Source organism: Oryctolagus cuniculus, chromosome 13 (assembly GCF_051225735.1).
Source record: "Oryctolagus cuniculus isolate XC-2025 breed Fujian yellow rabbit chromosome 13, ASM5122573v1, whole genome shotgun sequence".
NCBI lineage: Eukaryota > Metazoa > Chordata > Mammalia > Lagomorpha > Leporidae > Oryctolagus > Oryctolagus cuniculus.
Window position 1 is genome coordinate 98,196,927 of NC_142879.1, and position 25,426 is coordinate 98,222,352.

Below are 25,426 nucleotides of genomic sequence, written 5' to 3' on the forward strand. Positions count from 1 at the left end.
AGGGACCACTAGCTCAAGGCAAGAACTGGTTTTTTTCCATATCATGTAGCCAAGTCACCTGACATCAGGACAGGCATTATGCAAATTGTTGCTTGAGACACCAGATCCCAGCTGGGCAAGCCTGGTTCAGCTCCTAGCTCCTATGCCTCTGATATACCTCCCTGCTAAGGTCCTGAGGGGGCGGCAGAAGATGGCCCAAACACTAGGTTCCTGACCCCCACATCTGAGACCTGGATGGAGTTCCAGGCTCCTGGCTTTGGCCTGGCCCAGTCCCAGCTGTTGCAGCCAGTTAGAGAGTAAACCACTGGACAGAAGATCTCTTTGTCTCTCCCTCTCAAATATAATGTGTGTGTGTGTGTGTGTGTGTGTGTATTTAGAATCATCTAACATCAACCTGCCCAAACTTCAGCTCTTCAAATATATAACAATGCTTTCTGAAGATTGAGGGCACATCGCAGTTTACCTTCAGCTTTGGAGTAAAACTCTTTTATTAGCAACTTAAATCACACTATATTACAGATTTACAGTAATACCTTAAGATAAATTCCAAAGCATCATCTAAAAACATTAAAAAAGGGAAATACATATACTACTATAATGCTAGTGTTACCAAAACCAGCTAAAATAAAGATAGCCAATCTTTAAAGAAGTTTTTAAGAAGTGCTGATAAAATTCCAGACAATTGTAGACATTTCTAAGAATACAGATACCTTGTGTTGAGAGTTGTGCAGCTTGAGAGATCAGAGAGGTTATGTTGAAAGCAGTAAGAAACTTATGAATTATGGACCGCAGTGAAGCCTGGGTCACAGCTGCTGTAAGAACTAAAAACATTACTTCATAAATTCAAACAGAAGCACAGAGGCCTACAAAGCATTAGTAACAACCTGGAAACTTGAACAGGACTGGGAAAACAGATGAAGCACTTACAACTGGAACTCTTGAAATAAAAACCTAGAAAATGGGTGATGGCGTGCACTGTGGTATAGTGGGTCAGGCCACTGCCTGCAATGCCAGTGTCCTATACAGGTGCCGATTCCAGTCCCAGCTGTTCTACTTCTAACCAGTTCCCTGCTAATGGGCCTGGGAAAGTAGCAGAAGACAGTCTAAGTGTTGGGGCCTGTGGGAGACACAGATTGAGTTCCAAGTTCCTAGAGCAGCTTGGCCTAACCTCAGATACTGGGGTCACTCGGGAGTGGAAGATCTTTCTTGGTTAACTCTACCTTTAAAATAAATGAATTTTTGAAACAAGAGAAACAGGGGCCAGTGCCATGGCTCACTTGGTTAATCCTCCGCCTTGTGGCACCAGCATCCCATATGGGTGGTGGGTTCCAGTTCCGGTTGCTCCTCTTCCAGTCCAGCTCTCTGCTGTGGCCCAGGAGGGCAGTGGAGGATGGCCCAAGTGCTTGGGACCCTGCACCCACATGGGAGACCAGGAGGAAGCACCTGGCTCCTGGCTTTGGATTGGCACAGCACTGGCCATAGGGGCCATTTGGAGAATGAACCAATGGAAGGAAGACCTTTCTCTCTGTCTCTCTCTCTCTGTGTCTATAACTCTACCTGTCAAATAAATAAGTAAAAAATAATAAAAAAGAACCAAGATAAACAACAAAGAAACAAAACCTAGAAGATGCAATATAATGGGTATAAGGATTTAAGATGGGGGCCGGTGCTGTGGCATAGCGAGTAAAGCCGCTGCCTCCAGTGCTGGCATCCCATATGGGCACTGGTTCATGTCCCAGCTGCTCCACTTCCCATCCAGCTCTCTGCTATGGCCTGGGAAAGCAGTGGAAGATGGCCCAAGGACTTGGGGCCCTGTACCCACGTGGGAGACCCAGAAGATGCTCCTGGCTTCAGATCGGTGCAGCTCCAACCATTGTGGCCAACTGGGGAGTGAACCAGCAGATGGATGACCTCTCTGCATCCCCTTCTCTCTTTGTAGAACTCTTTCAAATAAATAAATAAATCTTTAAAAAAAATGCTGCCTGTTCCACTTCTGATCCAGCTTCCTGCTAATGTGCCCAGGAAGGCAGCAGTGACAGCTCAAGTAGTTGAGCCCCTGCCCTCCATGTGGGATACTAGGCTAGAGTTTCTGGCTCCTAGCATCAGCCTGGCTCAGGCATTGGCTACCTACCATGGCCGCATAGGAAGTAAATCAGAGAATGGATGATCCCTCTCTTTCTGTGTCACTATGCCTTTCAAATAACTAAATCTCTTAAAAATATTGAAAAAGATTAAAAATAATCTGAGGTAGATAGAAAATGAGTGAGTTTACAATAAAGATAAATTAAGATCTACCATTAAAACTCCTCAGTGTGAGACTTTTTAGAAAACACTAGACCGTGTTCTCAGAACTGTGGGTTATCCCAGAAACCTAGCCAATTTTATGGGAAGTGCACAGGGCAGTATATAAGATTAACCAGATAAATGGCTGTTATTTCATATGATTTTTTTTTATTTTTAGAAAAGTAGCCACACAAACCCTTCAGCTATACCCATTCCAACAACCTTTTAATTAAGAGTGAACAGAAAAAAGATGGTACTTAGGAAACCATGTACTTTTGATACTTAAGAGGCCAGAATTAAACATTGTAATTAATCAGGAAAAAATGGCAAAATTTTATCCAGTACCTACCCCTTTCTCAGAAAATGTTTCAAGTATTTTATATAACTACCTGAACTCCTCATTTCCTAGTACTTAGCACTTACAGAAGTGATTCATCTCTAGTAACTACCAGATACATAGCAAGTCTTGAAAAATATACACAAATGTAACCCAATTATATGCCATGGCTTTAAACTATGTGGAACATAAATTCTAAATTCTGAGAAGTTCAAATATAAGGGAAAAAAGACTAGTACTAAAGCAGAGATTTACTAATTTTATACAACACAAACACATTTTACAATATTTTTTTTTAATTTGACAGAGTTAGATAGTGAGACAGACAGAGAAAGGTCTTCCTTCCATTGGTTCACTCCCCAAATGGCTGCTACGGCCAGAGCTATGCTGATCTGAAACCAGGAGCCAAGTGTTTCTTTCTGGGCTCCCATGCGGGTGCAGGGGCCCAAGCACTTGGGCCATCCTCCGCTGCCTTCCCAGGCCACAGTAGAGAGCTAGACTGGAAGAGGAGCAACCGGAACTAGAACCTGGTGCCCATATGGGATGCCGGCACTGTAGGTGGAGGACTAACCAAGTGAGCCACAGTGCCGGCCCCCATAAATACATTTTAAATACCTTTTCACTATGGGGGCAGGCTTTTAGTCTAGCAGTTAAGAATGCCTGGGTTTTGAATCTCAGCTCTGTTCCAAATTCCAGCTTCCTGCTAATACACACGCTGGAAGGCAGCAGGAGACAGCTCAAGTACTTGGGTCCTTGTTACCTACACGGGAGACCTGGACTTTGTTCCCGGCTCTTATTCCTGCCTTGCCAACAGTCACGGCAGGTCTTTTGGTGAGTGAAACAGCTGGATGGGAGCTCACTGTTGGTCTGTCTCTCAAATCTTTTTGAGGAAAAAAACATGATAACCATTGTTACTATGAAAATTTACCTTCATTTATTTTGGATATGTCCACATTAGAATTATTAAGCTGCAGTGTAGCTTGCAAAGCAGGAAGCAACTGTCTAAGAAGATTTGGGTCCTGAAGTAATGGAGGTATTGGTGACTGCGGAACAGGAGAAACGGGGACTGCTGAAGCGGATGTCGGAGGTGCAGACGTGGGATTCAGTCCAGAGGCAGAAGACGTGGAAGGAGTTGTGCAAGAATGTGATACTGCCTTGTCTCCTGGTGCAGATTCTAAATAAATAAGACAATATGGCTGAAAAAAGTTACCTGAATTTGGCAAAGCAGAACAAGCATACATATGAGAACTGGCATCTGAAACGTCTAATTCCATTTAGTCCGTACAATTGAGCACACAAAGTGCTCAGTAAGTACCTGACCAGGTGACATAAATGCAAGTCACAAAACCTGATATCGCACTCCTACGTGTGACATACAAAGCTCTGAGCTCTGCCTACTGGGAATGCCGTCGTGAACAGTTATTTTAACCACATATTGAAACAGCTTCCATGATGATAAAGGAACAATTCTACGTGACTAGATTTAGATATTTAGTAAAATAAGGTGGAAAAAAATGTTATGACCATGGCAGCAACCTACCTATGTAAGACAAGTCAGAACAGACATCACAGTAGTCACCTCCCATACAGACTGAGGATGTCACGTACTAGAGCTCTGTATTAGCCGAGTTTCAGAACTACAAAGTTCCCTGCTGTAATATTACATGAGGCCATGCTTTATCTGTCTGTGTCATTTAAAGATTATCAGCACTAAAATGAACTCTTCTACTAGTAAAATGTTTAGTATTTAGATATTAAAAAACATAAAACACACATGGAAAATCATGAATATTTGGAAGTTTCTATTTCAAACTCCTTATTTATGAAGTCTGGATGCAACAACAACCAAAGCCCTAACAGTGCTTCTGAAACATCTGACAAGCTGGTAATGTAAATTCTAAATGCTCTAAAGATTCCTGTGGTGGCTGAAGAACACAATAAGCAAGACAAGTTCTGTCAGATAAAATCAGTTGAAGGTGGACTCAACTTTTTATTTAAGTCTTTAAAAGATTTTTAAAACTACAAGGAAGGTTTTTATAGTTTCAAAAAGCTTAACAATTACATCCAAAGTATTAGTAGTCATAATATTTTTAAAAACTTCTATAAATTAAGACTATTCAATAGGAAAGCATTTTTAAAACAAGACATAAAAAGATTTTAGCAAGCACTTGAATGGCTAAGAAATGCAAACAAAAAATATGCTCAACTTCATTAATGAACACAAAAACATAAAACAGAGGAAGATATTCATTTATATCACCACAGTAGCAAAAATGTAAAGCCTAACAATGCCAACTGTTGGCAAGAAGCAAAGCAAGGCTTACTTCACGTTTCTAATGGAGAAGACCCACATCAGAGAGCCACTTGGCATTTCTAGAAAAGCTGTCCATAAACACCCTTTCAGGATCCACTCTCTGTGCTTAGGTGTACACCCTCAGAAGAACTCAGAGATGTAAGGCAGGTTGTAAGAAAGAGCACCACACCTGCTTTATTTCAGCACAACACCAGAAGCACATGGATGCCCAGACAAGACAAAGAGCACAAAATGCCATCTTCCTGCCACGAAATTGTCAACACAGCAGGGCTCTAATGCAAGAACACAGACCCTCAGGCAGCAACACACACTCCACACTCTGACAAGGCTGGTCTGAAGACCAAAGAAGGACACTTGTCAAAGCATTTTTTGGAGGCAGTTAAGATAGCACATACAACATATGACCTTTAGACTTGTTATGAAGTCATGCAGGTTTCAGGAGTATCACAGTTGAGCAGTAACTTTAAATCTTCATTTTCAACTCTCAGAACTAAACATTCACCATCCTTCACATTCCTGGACAGGCGCCAAATTACTAGCAAGCTTACGGAAAAGGGCCTCCCCATCAGTCTTTGTACAACACTATCACAATGGTCATCAGAATTAGGGACAGCAGCTCTCTACAAATGACACATCTCAGAGCTGCTTTCCATTCATTTCAAAGACTGGTGCTACCCATGCTCCACTGGGTCGGGCTAAGACGCTCTTCTCTTCTAAGGCATGCATCTTAAAAAAGCCTGGTCCTAGATCCAGCAGACTTTGTGCTTGGCTTTTGCTGGTCTGGACTGATAGACAAATATCAATAAACCCAAATTAAATGATAAAACATGTATGTTGTATCAGCACATTTCTCCAGATCATATCCCTTCAAGGTTCTTCCACACACAGCTTACGGACATGTTGATTAACGTGCACAGTGAAGTTCAGATCTGTGTTTTTACTTACTGCACGAACAGTTAAATGAGTACTTACAGCCCTCTGAAACTATCCTCACTCTGTCACCTCACAGATTTTCTTCTTTTTAACAGAGAAAAGAAGGTAGAAGGAGATGCAAGGTGTTTTCAATTTTGCCTGAGTGCCGTCCAATCTTTTCACAGACTTGCCAAGTTACACAGGACCGTCCAGCCCCTGGCCCACAAAATTAAATCCATAGCAGGCCAATTTTTAAGTTGATAATTCTGTATGACCTGCGCATGATGCTAGAAATATCCAAATGGCCCTCAGTAGGTAAAAGGGTCCCTATCCCTTAACAATTTTTCAGTTGGCCCCTCATGTCAAGCAAAGGAAACACTCCAAATCAGAACGCCAATATGCATCACTTCAAAGGAACAAAAGTAACAAACACTTCAACACCCCTAATTTCCAATTACAACAGGGTTATTTGTCCTGACGACTGACTTTTTCAATTTTGTGAGAAATTACAAATGAGAAAATCAGTGTGGAAATCAGAGGAGTCTTCTTCAGACGTGGGCGACCACTGGGGAAAGTACATCTCTGGAAGTCGGTAGTTCTCTGCTAAAAGGTTTGGTTTTACATGTAAGTTCTCAATAAACAGGAACAGAATCACCTCGGAAGGTTAGGGCCCTCGCCTCTATCTGATGACCCTAGGGACCCATGAAAAGTTCAACGTGAGACTCTGAAGAAACAGAGTAAACCTCCAAAAAAATTGTAAAAGATGGCACAAGGCAAGGCAGAGTACAGAGTGGAGTAAGAACAAAACCAGAGAGAGCTGAGACTGTTCAGACAGGGTCTCGGAATGCCACGCTCCCCATCTGTCACAGCCTCCAGGCCTCCCACACGACACACCACATAAACACCCCTTCAGAGAGCTGCAGCTTATTCAAAGTTTGTTCCATCAGATGCTTCAAAGTACACATGTACCTGAATGTAACACAAATGTAGCAATGCGAGTCCAAGCTTCATACTGAAGGTGCTGGTTGGGTAGCACTCCCCTGTGCCCAGAGAGCCCTCAGATCCACCACACTGCCCAGCACCTTTTTACGGTGTAACAACAGTAATGTTCCCTCCCTTCTACTTCACCATAGCTCCTGCAGGAACGAAATCTTGCTTTATTTGCCTCGGTCAGCCCTAGTGCAAGAATTGGAACTGGCACCAGAATGACACCAACATAGATTCGTTGACTGGACACCTGGTTCTGCTACACAGGCATGGGCACCTATCTATGCATGCTCCATTTCTTAATCTCTTTTGAATACATTTTAAACTTACTTTTCCAGTTGACATCTCTGTGACTTTAGGCCTCTAACCAATTCTGCAACACACACAACTGTGTCATCCACTGTATATCCTGTTTGAATAGGTAAAACTGCTTTCCCTCCTTTTATGCTTGTAATTATGAACTGATGTGTATTTCCAGTTACTGCCAGAAGGGGGAAGGAAACTGCAAAAGTACTTGTTACTACAACGTATTAAAGACTGAACCTAGAATAGCATCGCAACTATTCTAAGGATCCTTTTAAAATACCCCAAAGAACATAAACCAAAGTTTCTTTGTGAGCTATTTTTCTTTGTGATACACAATACAATCTAAAAAGATGTTGATAAAAACAGCACTTTTATCATTAACTTCCTAGGGTTCTGACGGTGTGTAACACTGAGCAGGACACTAAAGCTCAGTCTGCTTTCTACCCTCTGCAGTGGTGCTCCACAGGAGACGTGGAACACGTTTTGAAGGAAAGCAAACGACACAGTAAGCATAGCAGAGAAAACAAGGCAGCCAGGCCCAGTCTGCTCCTGCTCCGTGGCTTCCTATGATTTGCATTTCAAGTTACTTTACATACACATAGTGAGTATCTTTAGGCATGTATCCTTTCAGAACCTTTTCCATGTATTTATAAATGTACATAAATTTGCTTTACAACAAAGATATTAACTTTCGCAACTCATCTCATTAAGCTGAAAAAATATTCGCACTATACAGACAAAACATTAGTGCATTTTTAAACCTTTGACAGATTTTGAAAAACGGACCTCCACATGAACATTACCACCTTGCACGTTCCCACCAACTGTTTCTCCACATCCAAACAGTAACTGTCACTAACCATGAGGCAAAACAGCAGCTCACGTTTTAACCTTAGTTTTCATTATGTATTGGCAATCTTATCCTTGCAATGCTTTTATGCTGGTACAACGTACCAGACAAAATGTTCCACTCTAAGTGTACAATGCAGGGACGTCAGTCTTGTGCACTGACCACCACCATACAACTCCAGAACCTGTCCATCTTCCCAAACACTGCCCACTACGTGGTTAACTCCTCACTCACACTCCCCGCCAGCTCCTGTACCCACTATTCTGTCTCTACAGGAATTTACCCACTCGAGGCGCGGCATCTACACGCAATCATACCCATATTTATCCTTGTGTTGCTGCCTTGTTCCTCAAGGCTCATCCATGCTGTGGTATGGTATCAGAGCTCCATTTCTTTTATGGTGGCTAAGGCTGCACATACAAGTATCACACTGTTCATCTTCTCATATCCAATGGCGATGGACGCTGGGATTGTTTCTATCTAGTATCTGTTGTCAATAATTGCTACCAACAGTGGTGTCTCTGCCTTTATCCCGGAGCAAAACTGCTGGATGCCATAGGTAATCCTCTCTTAATTCTTTGAGAAACTGCCAAACTGTGTTCCACAGGGGCTCTATCATAAGCAATGCACGGGGTTCCAATTTCTCTACATCCTAAAACAAACAAATTGCTCTTTATTTCTACTTTAAAAAAACCACAACTACTCATACTAATGAGCATGACAGGCACGGAATTGTGGTTCTGATTTGCATTTCCCTGGTGATTAATGATGCTGACCATCTTCTCATGTGTCCACTGGCCACTAGAATATGTTCTCTGGAGAAGTATCACTTAGGTAAAGTCTGCCCACATTTGAACTGGGCTTTCTGTTGTTACTGTTAGACTCCTTTATATATTCTAGATATTAACCCTGTATCACATTTATGATTTATAAATATTTTCTCACTCTAGGGTTGCCTCTTCTTGACTGTATCCCTTGACACACAGAGGTTAATACTGGTGAATTCAAATTTATTTTTCCTTTAGTTGCCTGTGCTTTTGGTGTCATATTCAAGAAATCACTGATAAAAAGTAACATCATGAAGATAAGCCTCCTATAGTTTTTTCGATTTTCTTTGACCCAATGTTCTGTATAAATTCTTAACGTATCTTATCAAAATACTACAAATATTTTCTCCCAAAATTTGTCTGTCAGTTTACTGTATCTCTGTTATAAAGAAATCTTAGATGTCTTACTTGGTCAAATTTATCAACTTTTTAAAAGGCAAATGCATTTTAGGTCTTAAGAAGGTCTTCCTGGGGCCGGCTCTGTGGCACAGGGGTAAAGCCACTGCCTGCTGTGCTGGCATCCCAATTAGGTGCCAGATCAAGTCCCGATACTCCATTTCTGACCCAGCTCTCTGCTATGGCCTGGGACAGCAGCAGCAGATGGCCCCTAGTGCTTGGGCCCCTGCACCCACGTAGGAGACCTGGAGGAAGCTCCAGACTTCTGGCTTCACATCAGCCAGCTCCAGTCAGTGTGGCCAACTGGGGAGTGAACCAGAAGACTTTTCTCTCTCTTTCAAGTAAATAAATCATAAATTTAAAAAAAGGTTTTCTTTAATTAGCTTCAAATAATACCCAATGTTTTCTACAGTTTTTTTGTGTCATAGTTGTTTCTCTTGCATGCCTGTTCAAAATGCCACCTCTAAGAAGTTGATCAAATACTATTTAGTTTAACTTACCAAGATTAAATTCCTCCACAAATATATACTCAGTTATTTAACAAATTGGAGTAATTTTATGGCCAGTCTAATTTTTCATGATATTCAGTATTCCTAAAAGTCATTTTAAAGCAAAGCATCTGAGGACTGAAGGGAATCCACTACAGCCAATTAATGAACTTCTACGGCTAATAACTTCACACATAATGAAGACTTCAGTTCATTCAAATTTCATGTAGTTGACATGTACCATGAACACACATGAGAACTTTATTCTAAGTGACTCACACATCAAATTACTGCATGACACAAGATCTCCAGCCCGCCATGAGGAAGTGAGCCATGCTGTTTAGACAGGCTAAGCCTCTGAGACCTAAACCTCAGGTCACTGAACAGGTCTGCTTCGGTGGCTATTTTGTTTCACTTTCAAACTTATGTATGCCACTAAATCCTAACTCTAAAATACTAAATGAGAAAACTGCTTTTTATGTTCATTAAATTCTTCTAGGGGCAGGCATTTGGCACAGCAGTTAAGACACTATCTGGGACAACTTCAGCCCACACTGGAGTGCTAGGTTTGAGTCCTGGCTCTAAGCTCCAGTCCAGCTTCCTGCTTATGTGCACCCTGGGAGGTAGCAGGTGATGGCTCAAGTAGTTGGGCCTGCCACTCACATGAGAGAACTGGATGGAGTTCTGGGCGCCTAGTTTTGACCTGGTACAGTTCCGGCTGTTGTAGGCTTTTCAAATAAATAAAACATGTTTTTAAAAAATGTGTAATTCTGACACTTATTTGGCCATAGCAAGAAACAAGGACCCACACATCCCCTGCTTACTGTCATTTCACAAATCCAGAGGGTCGAGAGTTAAGCCAGTTAGAAGGGTCATGAAGGCAGCTGATAAAAATCAGTTTTATGCTCTCTAAGGTAACAACTTCTCTATTACTTTGGTATATGGTTGCCAAACAAAGTGATCTCTCTTACCCCTAGATGCTCAAATGTTAACCCTCACAAACAGGCCTCAATGGGGACAACCTGAACCCTTCTTTTTACCCTAACACCAGCATTGTTCTCTACATTAAGCTGATGTTAAGTGCCCAGCTGAGATGTTTTAGATACACAACACATATATTCATTGTTTTTCTCCAAATACACCTTTTAAAAAGATTTATTTATTTATTTGAAAGTCAGAGTTACACGCGGAGAGGAGAGCAGAGGGGAGGGGAGGGGAGGGGAGAGAGACTGACTTCCATCTGCTGGTTCGCTCCCCAACTGGCTGCAACAGCTTGAGCCAAAGTGGGTGCAGGAGCCCAAGGACTTGGACCATCTTCCACTGCTTTCCCAGGCTATAGCAGAGAGCTGGATCAGAATGGAGCAGCTGGGACTTGAACCGGTGCCCATAGGGGTGCCGGCACTGCAGGTGGCAGCTTTAACCGCAACACCACAGTGCCGGCCCCCCAAATACATTTTTAAAACCATGAACTATGCAGGAGCTTCTCCAATCCTCCTCAATACATCCATTACTACTCACACAGATGTTTATCCATCCACAACAAACAGATGCCACTTATTATCAGTCAAGTACTAGGGACAGAGCTATGGCTAAGACAGATTCTGCTCTTGTGTTATTTAATAAAACATAATTATCAATAAATAAAACATTATTTAATAAAACATGCTACCACTAGATACAGCTTAACTACACTTAAAGCCAAGTGACCAATCTGATCTGAATTATCACCCTTTAACATGAATTATTCGTGGGGGAAAACCCCTGTAAAGATGAGAAGTCAGGGCTGGTGCTGTGGCACAGCAGGTAAAGCTACTGCCTGCGATGCTAGCATCCCAAATGGGCACCAGTTCGTGTCCCGGCTGCTCCATTTCTGATCCAGTTCCCTGCTGACGGGAAAAGAGGAAGATGGCCCAAGTGCCTGGGCCCCTGCCCCCATGTGGGAGACCAGGAGTTCTTAGCTCCAGCCATTGCAGCCATCTGGGGAGTGAATCTTTGGATGGAAGCTCGCTCTCTGTAACTCTTTCAAATAAACAAATCTTAAAAAAAAAGGCTGGCGCCGCGGCTCACTAGGCTAATCCTCTGCCTAGCGGCGCCGGCACACCGGGTTCTAGTCCCGGTCGGGGCACCGGATTCTGTCCCGGTTGCCCCTCTTCCAGGCCAGCTCTCTGCTGTGGCCAGGGAGTGCAGTGGAGGATGGCCCAGGTGCTTGGGCCCTGCACCCCATGGGAGACCAGGAAAAGCACCTGGCTCCTGGCTCCTGCCATCGGATCAGTGCGGTGCGCCGGCCGCAGCGCGCCTCTGCGGCGGCCATTGGAGGGTGAACCAACGGCAAAGGAAGACCTTTCTCTCTGTCTCTCTCTCTCACTGTCCACTCTGCCTGTCACACAAAAAAAAAAAATCTTAAAAAAAAAAAATAGGACGGCGCTGCAGCTCAACAGGCTAATCCTCCGCCTGTGGCGCCTGCACACCAGGTTCTAGTCCCGGTTGGGGCGCTGGATTCTGTCACAGTTGCCCCTCCTCCAGGCCAGCTCTCTGCTGTGGCCCGGGAGTGCAGTGGAGGATGGCCCAAGTGCTTGGGCCCTGCACCAGCATGGGAGACCAGGAGGAAGTACCTGGCTCCTGGCTTCAGATCAGCACGGTGCACAGGTCCCAGTGGCCATTGGAGGGTGAACCAAAGGTAAAGGAAGACCTTTCTCTCTCTCTCTCTCTCACTGTCCACTCTGCCTGTCCAAAAACAAAAACAAAAAAAACCCAGAAAACAGGAAGCTCAACATGAGTAACATGGATATCTTCACTGAGGAAAAAAAATTTTAGTGTAATGAACATTGCATAAATTTAGAGTAACTAGAACAATCTGAAAGTATCAAAACTGTTAAGACATCTTCTTTAAGGAAGTAAAATCGTCTGATTTATATACACAAGGAAAGTACTTGGAAAGACTATACAATTTCCCCTATAAAACAGGCAGCTCCAAGTTTATCAAATTTCTTCCTCTAAGTTTAAAATTACCATACATAAAATTCTGTATATAGTATCTGTGATTAGCAAATACACTTTGTACAATTTACACTTGAGTCACCTCCAATTTGTTCGCAATTTTAAATTACCGAAGTCTTAACTGATAATTTGTTATCTTTCATTACATATGGTTTTGGGGAAAGAACATGGATTTTGGAGAAGCCACCTGAAATACTCTAACATGTGTTTGAACTGTTCAGGCCTCTCATTTCTATGGTAAGAGACAGTCTCTTCCCTTCTAGTGTTGTTTCAAGGAACACACTAAGTATATGTAAAATAATTAGCACCAACTCTGGTTCACAGTCATTTTTAACTAAGGTTGTCGGAAATGCTAACTCAAGCATGGGGGATGAGGGGAGAGGAGGTGAGCACAGTACAAAATGCAGTAAAACACAATGTCGAACCTAAACATAACTGTCTGAAAAAACTAAAATAGTGTGATAAGCACTAAAATAGACAAAGGGCCAAGTGCTTGGGAAACAGACTGGGAGAGGTTAACTGACAGTTAAGAACCTGAAGGATGTGAGATTTGGACTTTCAAGAAAGAATACTGAGTTCAGCAGGACAGGAACAGACATGTCCTTCCATCTAGCGAACACAAGGAACATGAATGAACGTTACCACGTCCAGAAACACACACACCTGCAACAGAGCAATTGTAGGGAATGTGGAGTGGAATGACTGGAGATCAAACTAGGGAGACACACGGCTTACTTAGGAGTCTAGACTTTATCCTCTGCGTAATGGCAAACCAGTACAAGCCTTTAAGCAAGAAAGCAACAGAGTCCAATCTCACTTTAGGATGGTGGTGCTGCAGTGAGTGACCGGACCGGGCAGGAAGGACAGGGAGATCATCAGAAGCCTGCTTCAAGAGAGATGACCTGAGTTTAATAATGGAAGTAGTAGTAACAATAGAAAGAGTACACACAAATGAAATACAGCAAAGAGTGCAAAGATTGTCAAAAGGTGGCAGAAATGTGCCTGGCCTTGAGAATACCAGAGAACAAGTTGACGGTTAATTCTGTCAGTTACTGAGAATCTAATACATTGTGGGAAAGGGAGAAATTTGGGACACTCTGTATCCGAGGAAATTTAACAAATACAGCATGCAGAAGGGAATAAAACCAAAGATAATGATAAAAAGAGGGAGGACACGTTAAGCAAGACAAAGTATGGTGCTGCCATTTAAGGAGAAGAGACTAGAACAAGGAGCCTGCAGGACAGTACTATCACAGAAGCCCAGGGGAGCTGTGAAGTGTTAGGTGAACAAATGGGAACCTGAATAAAGACTTCAGAAGGTCTCAAGGTTTTTAACTTTGGAGTTCTTCTAAATAAAGTAAGTTTTTCTGTGATCAGATAAACAAAATTATAGGAAATGAAAAAAAATCAAACCATCCTTTGGAAAAAAATAAATTAACTGTTGCAGGAATTCAGATTTCATCAAGAATTTTATCTGCATATGGATTTGTCCAACAGGGTAAATCTGATGAGAACCTATCAATTTTGGTACAAAGAACCTATCAATTTTGGTACAAAGGACTTTAACATTTGAAACAAGCATTAATCTGTTTAACTGTATACTGTATAGTAAAAATATTAGTTTAGTACTCTGAAACACACTGTAGTACAAAGGAAAATCAAATAGCACACACAAGAGAAAACCAGAGGCAAAAGTAAAGCAGCTATGTGAATCCTTCATCAACAGTCCAAAACAACTTGTCAAGCAATTAACTGCGCTTAAAAACTCAAACTCTTCATCTCCTAAACTCACGGGACATTTCAAAAATTCCTCAACACTTACTAATGGTCTGCCAACTGGTCTAACCATGAAAATTTGTCTTTTAACTTCCTTATTTAAAAAATATATATATATATGGTGAGGTAAAAGTCAGAGTCAATGGTTCATGCAAATATAGTTCTTATCACACTGCTTCCACCTCCCAAGTAGTTGTTGTCACACTTCTTTTTTGAATATGCTATGGTTATTAACACAGAGTTGGCTAAACATAATTTGTATTGCAATGTTTCACTTCAGACTTACAATCAAATTCAGACATTAGTTAACTTGAGACTCATGACTCAGTTTTCTAACTCACAAAATGAAACCAATGAGTTCATGTTGTACAAAAACAAGTTTTGTCTCTGTTCATATTAAATTTTAATTAAGAGAATCAATTTCTAGACTATCAAGACAACTACCACAAGAGTATTTTACATAAATACAAAGGGACAGTTATTGGACTTTGACAAGTTACTTAAACCACTTTGGTTATAAATTAAGCACTTGATGTCAGTGTCAAAGGAAAAAACGGTTCTGAGGCTTGATAATAAATTACAAGAAAAGGCAAAGTACTGCTAACTCTAGACCTAAATATATGCAGTAACAGTCTAGAAAACTTAAAAAAACTTATCGATAAGAGTCTTAAGCCAAAGGAAATAATGTACTACAGCAGAAACTAGTTCACGCGCAGCATCTAGTAGTAACGACATACCTTTTCTTTCTGTTTTCTGTGCAGGGACAGAAGATGTGGGTGTAGGCAGTTTTGACAAAGTAGATGCTCCATTAGCATCAAATGATTTCTTTGGCTGGTGATCAGACTGCAGCGTAAATGGACTAGAAGGAAGAGCGCCTGGGGCAGCAGCTGGATGAACCACTGGCTTGATGGGGTGCTGTACTGGCGCAGAACTACTGTGAGTGTCTGCTCTTGGCAGTCTGTAGTCTCTGTCATTGTGTCTGCTTGTCTGAGACAGAATATTCTGTGGGAGCAAACTACTGGCATCACTGGAACGCTTGTCTTCCACTTTAGTTCACAGTTCGAAAAAGATGTTGGAATGACAGAAAGGGGAAGAAAAAAGATTACGTTAGAATCCTGTCTTTAACATCAGCTGATTCAGCAACATTCTTGTTCTTATGTATCTTTCAATAAAACTGCAAGCCCAGTTAGTTTCTGCAGTTTTACCATGGGTATATAAATATCCAAATAGTAAAAGAAGAGTTTTTACTCAACTATAAATATCTATGCTCAAATTTCCAGTGGGCTATTCATTCCTTAGGATTCTTCAGAACCACACTGTTGTTCAAACAAAACATTAAAAAGAAAATCAGTATTTAGAGTTACAACATTTCACTCAAATTTTTAATGTTATAAAACAGAAAAAGTGTTTTTCTGTAACATATGGACCATAAATTCAAATTAAATTATCCACAGTGGTTCAACTGCAAAGAAATATCGACTTTATTAGCCTGCTTCCTCTAAATGCTATGGTACTAAACAGCGGCTCTAAAGTAGTTTATGCCAGAATGTAAATGGCCTCATGTAAGATGACTGAGCACACCATCTAGTATGTAAACCAATTCAGCTTTCTTAATACTAACAAACACCAGAGTAACAAAATCATGTTACTTTCAGATAATGCTATCTGAAAATAGAAATCCTACAAACTGGTATCACCGATTACATTAAAACAGATCCTCTCTCAATCTAAAACCAAAAAAATTTTAAATTCAGAAATAGGCACTGGAAAGTCTAAGCTCTATCCATAAATTGATGGGAAGCACTGTTTCCACAAAACAACATGACAAAAGGAAAATCTGGACAATCACGTTCACTAAGTTTATATTTACCAAAAAAAGTCTCTACCCTGAACTCCAAAATGCCCATCAGTAACTGGAATTAAAGTAACCAAGGAAACACTAACATTCCAGTATATGATGCTCCACCACTCCCATTCACTACTGCTTTTTCCAATTCAAAGACCAGTATAGCAAAGAAAGCCACACACTCAAACTGCAAGTCAATTTTAAATCTGTCAGTACACAACCACTGTGTCATAACACAATAAAAGGCACTGGGATAGTCAAAAATGCCAATCACATCAAAACCCAAGGTCTTTTAACAGTGACAATATATAAAATTAGTAGACTCAGGTATCCCAGCCTGTAACGCCATTGCATCATAAACTATCAACCTCCATGGACATAAAATACTCAGTTTTATTCCAGAGTTTTTATTACAATAGAAACCTTCTGTTTGAATAGGAATAATATCACCCTCAGTCCTACCACTTTACTACCTAGAACTTTTCATTTTCTTGACTAAGAAAATTACATTTCCAGTTCATATGCTATAGTCAAATGTATTAAATATACTCAAGATGAACATTAAAAATCATACTTGTACTATTTCTAAGTGTTAAAAAGCAGTGTGGGGGGGCATTAGAGGATCCAAGGAAGCCACTGCCACACAGCCTGCTATCATAACTCTAAACACAAGGCACTGAGGTAGCTAATTGTGTGTAAACAGCCCCCTGGGAATACGCTGCTAGCACCTAGCAAGTACACGCAGGGTGTTGGGTTCAACAACATACACCAAGACAGCTTCCCACAACCAAGACCTGCCAGACTTAAAAATGCCACCAATGCTAAGAGAAACCCCAACAAGGTTTCTCGAAACACACAGCTTTCACTCTAACAAGCCACAGTTTAGAGATGGAAACATTCTACTCATAAACTTTTCAATGTCAAGTTGTACTAACATATCCTTCAAAACTTAATGTATCTTCCCAAGCCTTCCCCCTCTTAGCCATCACACTTCTGTGGGTAGTCACCAACAGGTTTTCAGCCTCACCCCATGGATTGGACATAAAGGAAAACTGCCAACATTTTTTGATAGGCAAACTCAAACACTTAAATGGCTTACTGACCATTACTACCACAGCAACTACAGCTCACTTGATCACTAAAAAGGAAAAAGCAATGATACAAAGTGAAGTCCCTTCTCAACCATTTTAAAATGCCAAGGAAAAAAGGTGTTAGAGCAGAATTTCATTTCAACATGGCCACAGACCCACTAAACCCTCATTTGCTTAGGAATCAGCTTAAGTGTGCAGGTAAGAACCACAATTTCATTTATAGCAGAAAAGGATGAAAACTATCCACATGTCCACGGATAAAGAAGGTACATCAAAACAATGCAATACTGGGCAGACAAGAGAGCAAATATGCAATTACAAATGCACATAAAAACACAGCCCTGAAATATTACTGGGGGAAAAACAGCTCAAAGCCAGTAATATACAATTCCATTTTTGGTATAAAAGCTACATACGTAATTTCAACACAAAATTTATATGCACAAACAAAAAAGGGATAATTCCCAAAATGTTACTATGTCTTAGGGTTTAAAAAAAAACCTTACCTGTCCTCTAATTTTTTTTAAATAAAAATGCCTTCCTTTGCAATCATGACGAAGGGGCTGGTGTTGTAGCACAGCAGGTTAAACCACTGCCTGTGACACCAGCATCTCAGATCAGAGAGCCAACTCAAATCCTGGCTCCTCCACTTCCCATTCAGCTCTCTCCTAATGCACCTGGGAAAGCAGTGGTATACAAATGCTTGGGCCCCTGCCACCCTCATGAGACCTGGATGAAGCTCCTGGCTTTGGCCTGGCCCAGACACTGCAGCCATTTGGGAATGAATCGGTGGATGGAAGATCTCTCTCTCTTGCTATAACTCTGCCTTTCAAATCTTTTTTAAAAGGTCATAAAGAAAAAAGCAATAAAACTACTGAGTCTAAGAAACAGATGCATACAGATAAACAATTTAAAAACATAAAAATAGTTATTTTAACTTTCTGTCAGATCTTGCTAATTTCTCCCTTCATTTATTATACCCAAAGGGAAAGAGGTTATTTTCAAAAAAAGGTATTAGGCTCTGCTCTTTCTCCTCTTTGGGATCCTCACCCACTAAATAAAGAAGCTTGGCCCAATCCAGTACTGCACAACTTCAGGATCTAGCCAGCAGGACAAGACACCTGCTGTGCCAACACATCTACTTACTTAAAAAAAAGAGGGGGGGTGTTTTTCATCTCAATAATCCTCTATGTATGTACCCCCTCAGTTTGATCAGAATGCCCGGAAGCTGGGTGCTACTCATTTACTTCAAAAGGAAAGCCTCCTGTGCAGATCCCGATGATCCTGTGCAGTGACGAAGACTTCAGTGTGGGGCCTCTGTCACTCAGTGTGGGAGAGCTGACTCAGAGTGCCTAGCCCCAGGCTTCGGCAATGCCCAGTGCAGGCTGAGGACACTCAGGGAGAAACCAGCAGATGGAAGCATTCTCTGTCTCTCAAACAAGGGGGTGTGAGGAGGTGTGCTGTCTTGATTTTGTTTGCCAAAAGTCAATTACTTAATATGAAACCCAAGTCTTCTGTCACAAAATAGTGTTCTTTAATTTCCAGTTACCTTAAATCAATGTTTTCTAAAAACTGAGTATAATTTCATTAATAAATTTAAAATTTTAATGTTCCTAGGAGAACATTTCAAACAGTCATCCAGAACTATGTTTTATCTTAAGTAATTTTCCCCCAAATAATCAGCATTCCTTCCTAAAATCAAAACACACCCCGGGGGGTGGAGCCAAGATGGCGGAATAGTGAGGGCGTGCACCAATAGTCCGGGAAAATTTAGTTTAATAAAAGGGGAGTTATGGTAGCTTCAGAAAAAGGATCAGGAAAAAATTGCAGAGGAAACTCTTCTGGATCTAGTGGCTGTGACTCGGAGGACCTACTGGGAGAACAAGGTCGCCCACCGTGCAGAAGCCGAGCTGCGGGAGCCGCAGGGTCTGCAAGCCAGTGCAGGAAGGGGAGTAGATGTCACACAGACACCAGCGGGGAGAGTTGGGATGCCCAGGGCTCCGAGTCCACACATCGGCGCTGGAAGGGTAGGTGAGTTCAATAACCCGAGACATTGGCGGGGAAAAGGCGGTCAGAATCTAGAGGGCAGCGGGAAAGTGCACCAGACTGACTACAGGAGAGAAGGAAAAAGGTGGGAGGTTTCTCTCTCCGCCAACCTTGCAAAGGTTGCAAGGCTGCAAGGCTTGCAAGAGTTTGCAAGAGTTTGCAAGAGACAAAGAGCAGGCCCCCTCTCTGCATTTACATAACAACAGGGGAGGGCTAAGGAACTGAGTCACTACAATTCAGTAGCCTAGGCAACCCAGTGGGAGTCCAGAAGAGAAACAGAGCCTGAACAGACTCTTTGGGTAGAAGCCAGAGATCGGAAGCTAAATACCATCAATTCTGCACAGCTGTGCGGTGCGGTATTACTTACCTCCTGAATAAATAAAATAAATAAATAAAAAGAGAGAGATTTACCATGCATAACCTGAGGGTGTCACCTTTGCACACCCGTAACCAGGAAGAACCAAGCAGAGCTCTCAGGCCACACCTATCTTAAGCCTCCAAGGCTCCTCCAACAGCAGGCAGTCCACTTAACACAGACATAGTATAAAATAAAAAAAAAATTAAAAAAAAATGCACAGTGACGAAAGAAGAATTAACTATGCCAAGCAACAAACACAGAAATCGAAAGAACAAGATCAATGATGACACTATGATGCCTCCAAATAAACAAAACACCCCAAGCCAAGATTATGAAGATGATGAGATAGAAGAAATGCAAGATACGGATTTCAAAAAAATTATGATAAGAATATTTAGAAGTTTTCAAAAGCAAATCCTTGAACTACAGAAATCCTTATTGGACAGGATTGAAAATCTCTCTCGTGAAAATGAAATTTCAAGGAAGAATCAAAATGAAACGCAGAAACTAGTAGAACAGGAAAGTGTGATAGTGAAGAGAAATCAAAATGAAATGAAGAGCTCAATAGATCAAATGACAAACACATTAGAAAGCCTTAAAAACAGAATGGGTGAAGCAGAAGAGAGAATATCGGGCTTAGAAGATAGAGCACAGGAAAACATACAGTCAAACCAAAGAAAAGAAGAGGAAATTAGAAATCTAAAAAATATTGTTGGGAATCTACAGGATACTATTAAAAAACCAACATTCAAGTTCTAGGAGTTCCTGAAGGCATGGAGAGAGAGAAAGGATTAGAAGGCCTTTTTAGTGAGATACTAGCAGAGAACTTTCCAGGTTTGGAGAAGGACAGAGACATCCTAGTACAGGAAACTCATAGAACCCCCAATAAACCTGACCAAAAGAGATCCTCACCATGACACGTGGTAATTAAACTTACCACAGTGAAACATAAAGAAAAGATCCTAAAATGTGCAAGAGAGAAACGTCAGATTACTCTCAGAGGATCTCCAATTAGACTCACAGCAGACTTCTCATCAGAAACACTACAGGCTAGGAGGGAATGGCGAGACATAGCACAGGTGCTAAGAGAGAAAAATTGCCAGCCCAGAATATTATATCCTGCTAAGCTCTCATTTGTGAATGAAGGTGAAATAAAAACCTTTCATAGCAAACAGAAATTGAAAGACTTTGCCGCCACTCGTCTGGCCCTGCAAAAGATACTTAAAGATGTGCTACACTCAGAAACACAGAAACACGGCCATCAATATGAAAGAAGGTAAAGGAAGAAAACCTATCAGTAAAAGAGCATGGGAAGCTCAAAGCATATACTAGAAAATATCTCCGGGAAAATGGCAGGGCAAAGTCACTACGTATCAATAGTCACATTGAACATTAATGGTCTTAACTCTTCAGTTAAAAGACACCGATTGGCTGATTGGCTCAAGGAACACAACCCAACTATTTGTTGCCTACAAGAAACACATCTCTCTAACAAAGAGGCATGCAGACTGAAAGTGAAAGGTTGGAAAAAGATATTCCATGCCAACAAAAACCAAAAAAAGCAGGTGTAGCCATATTAATATCAGACAAAATAAACTTTAATACAAAAACTGTTAAGAGAGACAAAGAGGGACACTATATAATGATTAAGGGTTCAATTCAACATGAAGATGTAACTATTATCAATGTATATGCACCTAATTACAGGGCACCAGTCTATTTAAAAGATATGTTAAGGGACTTAAAGGGAGATTTAGATTCCAATACAATAGTACTGGGGGACTTCAATACTCCACTCTCATAAATAGACAGATCATCCGGACAGAAGATCAACAAGGAAACAGCAGATTTAATTGACACTATTGCCCAAATGGATCTAACAGATATCTACAGAACTTTCAATCATACATCTAAAGACTTCACATTCTTCTCAGCAGTGCATGGAACCTTCTCTAGGATTGATCACATACTAGGCCATAAAGCAAGTCTCAGCAAATTTAAAAGAATTAGAATCATACATGCAGCTTCTCAGACCACAGAGGAATGAAGCTGGAAATTAGCAATTCAGGAAACCCTAGAAAGTATGCAAACACATGGAGACTGAACAAATGCTCCTGAATGAACACTGGGTCATTCAAGAAATCAAAAGAGAAATCAAAAACTTTCTGAAAGTAAATGAGGATAACAACACAACATATCAAAACTTATGGGATACAGCAAAAGCAGTATTGAGAGGCAAATTTATAGCAATAGGTGCCTATATCAAGAAATTGGAAAGGTACCAAATAAATGAGCTTTCAGCGCATCTCAAGGACCTAGAAAAACTGCAGCAAACCAAACACAAATCTAGTGGGAGAAGAGAAATAATTAAAATCAGAGAAGAAATTAACAGGATTGAATCCAAAAAAAAAAAAATACAAAAAATCAGCCAAGCAAGAAGCTGGTTTTTTGAAAAAATAAACAAAATTGACACCCCATTGGCCCAACTAACTAAAAAAAGAAGAGAAAAGACCCAGATCAATAAAATCAGAGATGAAAAAGGAAACGTAACAACAGATACCACAGAAATAAAAAGAATCATCAGAAATTACTACAAGGACTTGTATGCCAGCAAACAGGAAAATCTATCAGAAATGGATAGATTCCTGGACACATGCAATCTACCTAAATTGAACCATGAAGACATAGAAAACCTAAATAGACCCATAACTGAAACAGAAATTGAAATAGTAATAAAGGCCCTCCCAACAAAGAAAAGCCCAGGACCAGATGGATTCACTGCTGAATTCTATCTGACATTTAAAGAAGAACTAATCCCATTTCTTCTCAAACTATTCAGAACAATCAAAAAGAGGGAATCCTCCCAAATTCTTTCTATGAAGCCAGCATCACCTTAATCCCTAAGCCAGAGAAAGATGCAGCACTGAAAGAAAATTATAGACCAATATCCCTGATGAACATAGATGCAAAAATCCTCAATAAAATTCTGGCCAATAGAATACAACAACACATCAGAAAAATCATCCACCCAGACCAAGTGGGATTTATCCCTGGTATGCAGGGATGGTTCAACATTCGCAAATCAATCAATGTGATTCACCACATTAACAGACTGCGAAGAAAAACCATATGATTATCTCAACAGATGCAGAGAAAGCATTCGATAAAATTCAACACCCTTTCATGATGAAAACTCTAAGCAAATTGGGTATAGAAGGAGCATTCCTCAACATAATCAAAGAAATTTATGAAAAACCCACGGCCAGCATCCTATTGAATGGGGAAAAGTTGGAAGCATTTCCACTGAGATCTGGTACCAGACAGGGATGCCCACTCTCACCACTGCTATTTAACATAGTTCTGGAGGTTCTAGCCAGAGCCATCAAACAAGAAAAAGAAATTAAAGGAATACAAATTGAGAAGGAAGAAGTCAAACTATCCCTCTTTGCAGACGATATGATTCTTTACTTAGAGGATCCAAAGAACTCTACTAAGAGACTATTGGAACTCATAGAGGAGTTTGGCAAAGTGGCAGGATATAAAATCAACGCACAAAAATCAACAGCCTTTGTATACACAAGCAATGCCACGGCTGAGAAAGAACTGCTAAGATCAATCCCATTCACAATAGCTACAAAAACAATCAAATACCTTGGAATCAACTTAACCAAGGACGTTAAAGATCTCTACGATGAGAATTACAAAATCTTAAAGAAATAGAAGAGGATACCAAAAAATGGAAAAATCTTCCATGCTCATGGATTGGAAGAATCAACATCATCAAAATGTCCATTCTCCCAAAAGCAATTTATAGATTCAATGCAATCCCAATCAGGATACCGAAGACCTTCTTCTCAGATCTAGAAAAAATGATGCTGAAATTCATATGGAGGCACAAGAGACCTCGAATAGCTAAAGCAATCCTGTACAACAAAAACAAAGCCGGAGGCATCTCAATACCAGATTTCAGGACATACTACAGGGCAGTTGTAATCAAAACAGCATGGTACTGCTACAGAAACAGAACAGATGGATAGACCAATGGAACAGAATTGAAACACCAGAAATCAACCCAAACATCTACAGCCAACTTATATTTGATCAAGGATCTAAAACCAATTCCTGGAGCAAGGACAGTCTATTCAATAAATGGTGCTGGGAAAATTGGATTTCCACGTGCAGAAGCTTGAAGCAAGACCTTACACCTTACACAAAAATCCACTCAACATGGATTAAAGACCTAAATCTATGACCTGACACCATCAACTTATTAGAGAACATTGGAGAAACCTTTCAAGATAGTGGCACAGGCAAAGAGTTTCTAGAAAAGACCCGGGAGGCACAGGCAGTCAAAGCCAAAATCAACTATTGGGATTGCATCAAATTGAGAAGTTTCTGTACTGCAAAAGAAACAGTCAGGAGAGTGAAGAGACAACCGACACAATGGGAAAAAATATTTGCAAACTATGCAACAGATAAAGGGTTAATAACCAGAATCTACAAAGAGATCAAGAAACTCCACAACAACAAAACAAACAACCCACTTAAGAGATGGGCCAAGGACCTCAATAGACATTTTTCAAAAGAGGAAATCCAAATGGCCAACAGGCACATGAAAAAATGTTCAAGATCACTAGCAATCACGGAAATGCAAATCAAAACCACAATGAGGTTTCACCTCACCCCGGTTAGAATGGCTCACATACAGAAATCTACCAACAACAGATGCTGGCGAAGATGTGAGGAAAAAGGGACACTAACCCACTGTTGGTGGGAATGCAAACTGATCAAGCCACTATGGAAGTCAGTCTGCAGATTCCTCAGAAACCTGAAGATAACTCTACTGTTCGACTCAGCCATCCCACGCCTTGGAATTTACCCAAAGGAATTTAAATTGGCAAACAAAAAAGCAGTCTGCACATTAATGTTTATTGCAGCGCAATTCACAATAGCCAAGACCTGGAACCAACCTAAATGCCCATCAACGGTAGACTGGATAAAGAAATTATGGGATATGTACTCTTCAGAATACTATACCGCAGTAAGAAACAACGAAATCCAGTCATTAGCAACAAATTGAGGAATCTGGAACACATCCTGCTGAGTGAAATAAGCCAGTCCCAAAGGGACAAATACCATATGTTCTCCCTGATCGGTGACAACTGACTGAACACCAAAAAGGAAACCTGTTGAAGTGAAATCGACACTATGAGAAACGGTGACTTGATCAGCATAGCCCTGACTATTTATGAACAACTTAATACATTATCCCTCTTAGTAGTTTTTTTTTTTTTGTCTGTTCTACTTAATGTGACTGGTTTAATTCTGTAATTAATACACAGTTATTCTTAAGTGTTAAAATTTAACTGAAATGTGATCCCTGTTAAACATAAGAGTGGGAATGAGAGAGGGAAGAGATGTACAATTTGGGACATGCTCAGGCTGACTTGCCCCAAATGGTAGAGTTAGAAACATACCAGGGGATTCCAATTCAATCCCATCAAGGTGGCATGTACCAATGCCATCTCACTAGTCCAAGTGATCAATTTCAGTTCACAATTGATCATAATGAAAGGACTAAGAGTCAAAGGAGCACATAAACAAGTCTAATA

General features: G+C 40.8%; 1 protein-coding gene across 11 annotated transcripts in view; it reads right to left on the reverse strand.

The window, feature by feature from the left end:
- Positions 1 to 556: 556 nt before the first annotated feature.
- Positions 557 to 25,426, reverse strand: part of LOC103346970 (WW domain-containing adapter protein with coiled-coil-like) — a 50,391-nt gene continuing 25,521 nt past the window's right edge. For 8 of the 11 annotated variants that reach the window (XM_089312423.1, XM_089312429.1, XM_089312424.1 and 5 more), the window contains 3 exons: positions 15,211 to 15,519; positions 3,549 to 3,794; positions 575 to 821 (listed from right to left, as the gene is read on the reverse strand). In XM_089312423.1, the coding sequence (XP_089168549.1) occupies positions 607 to 821; positions 3,549 to 3,794; positions 15,211 to 15,519 (770 nt within the window). In that variant the 3' untranslated portion in view covers positions 575 to 606. Of the gene's footprint in view, positions 822 to 3,548; positions 3,795 to 15,210; positions 15,520 to 25,426 lie in introns of all 11 variants that reach the window. The other 3 variants (XM_089312420.1, XM_089312427.1, XM_089312428.1) reach the window with 3 other exon arrangements.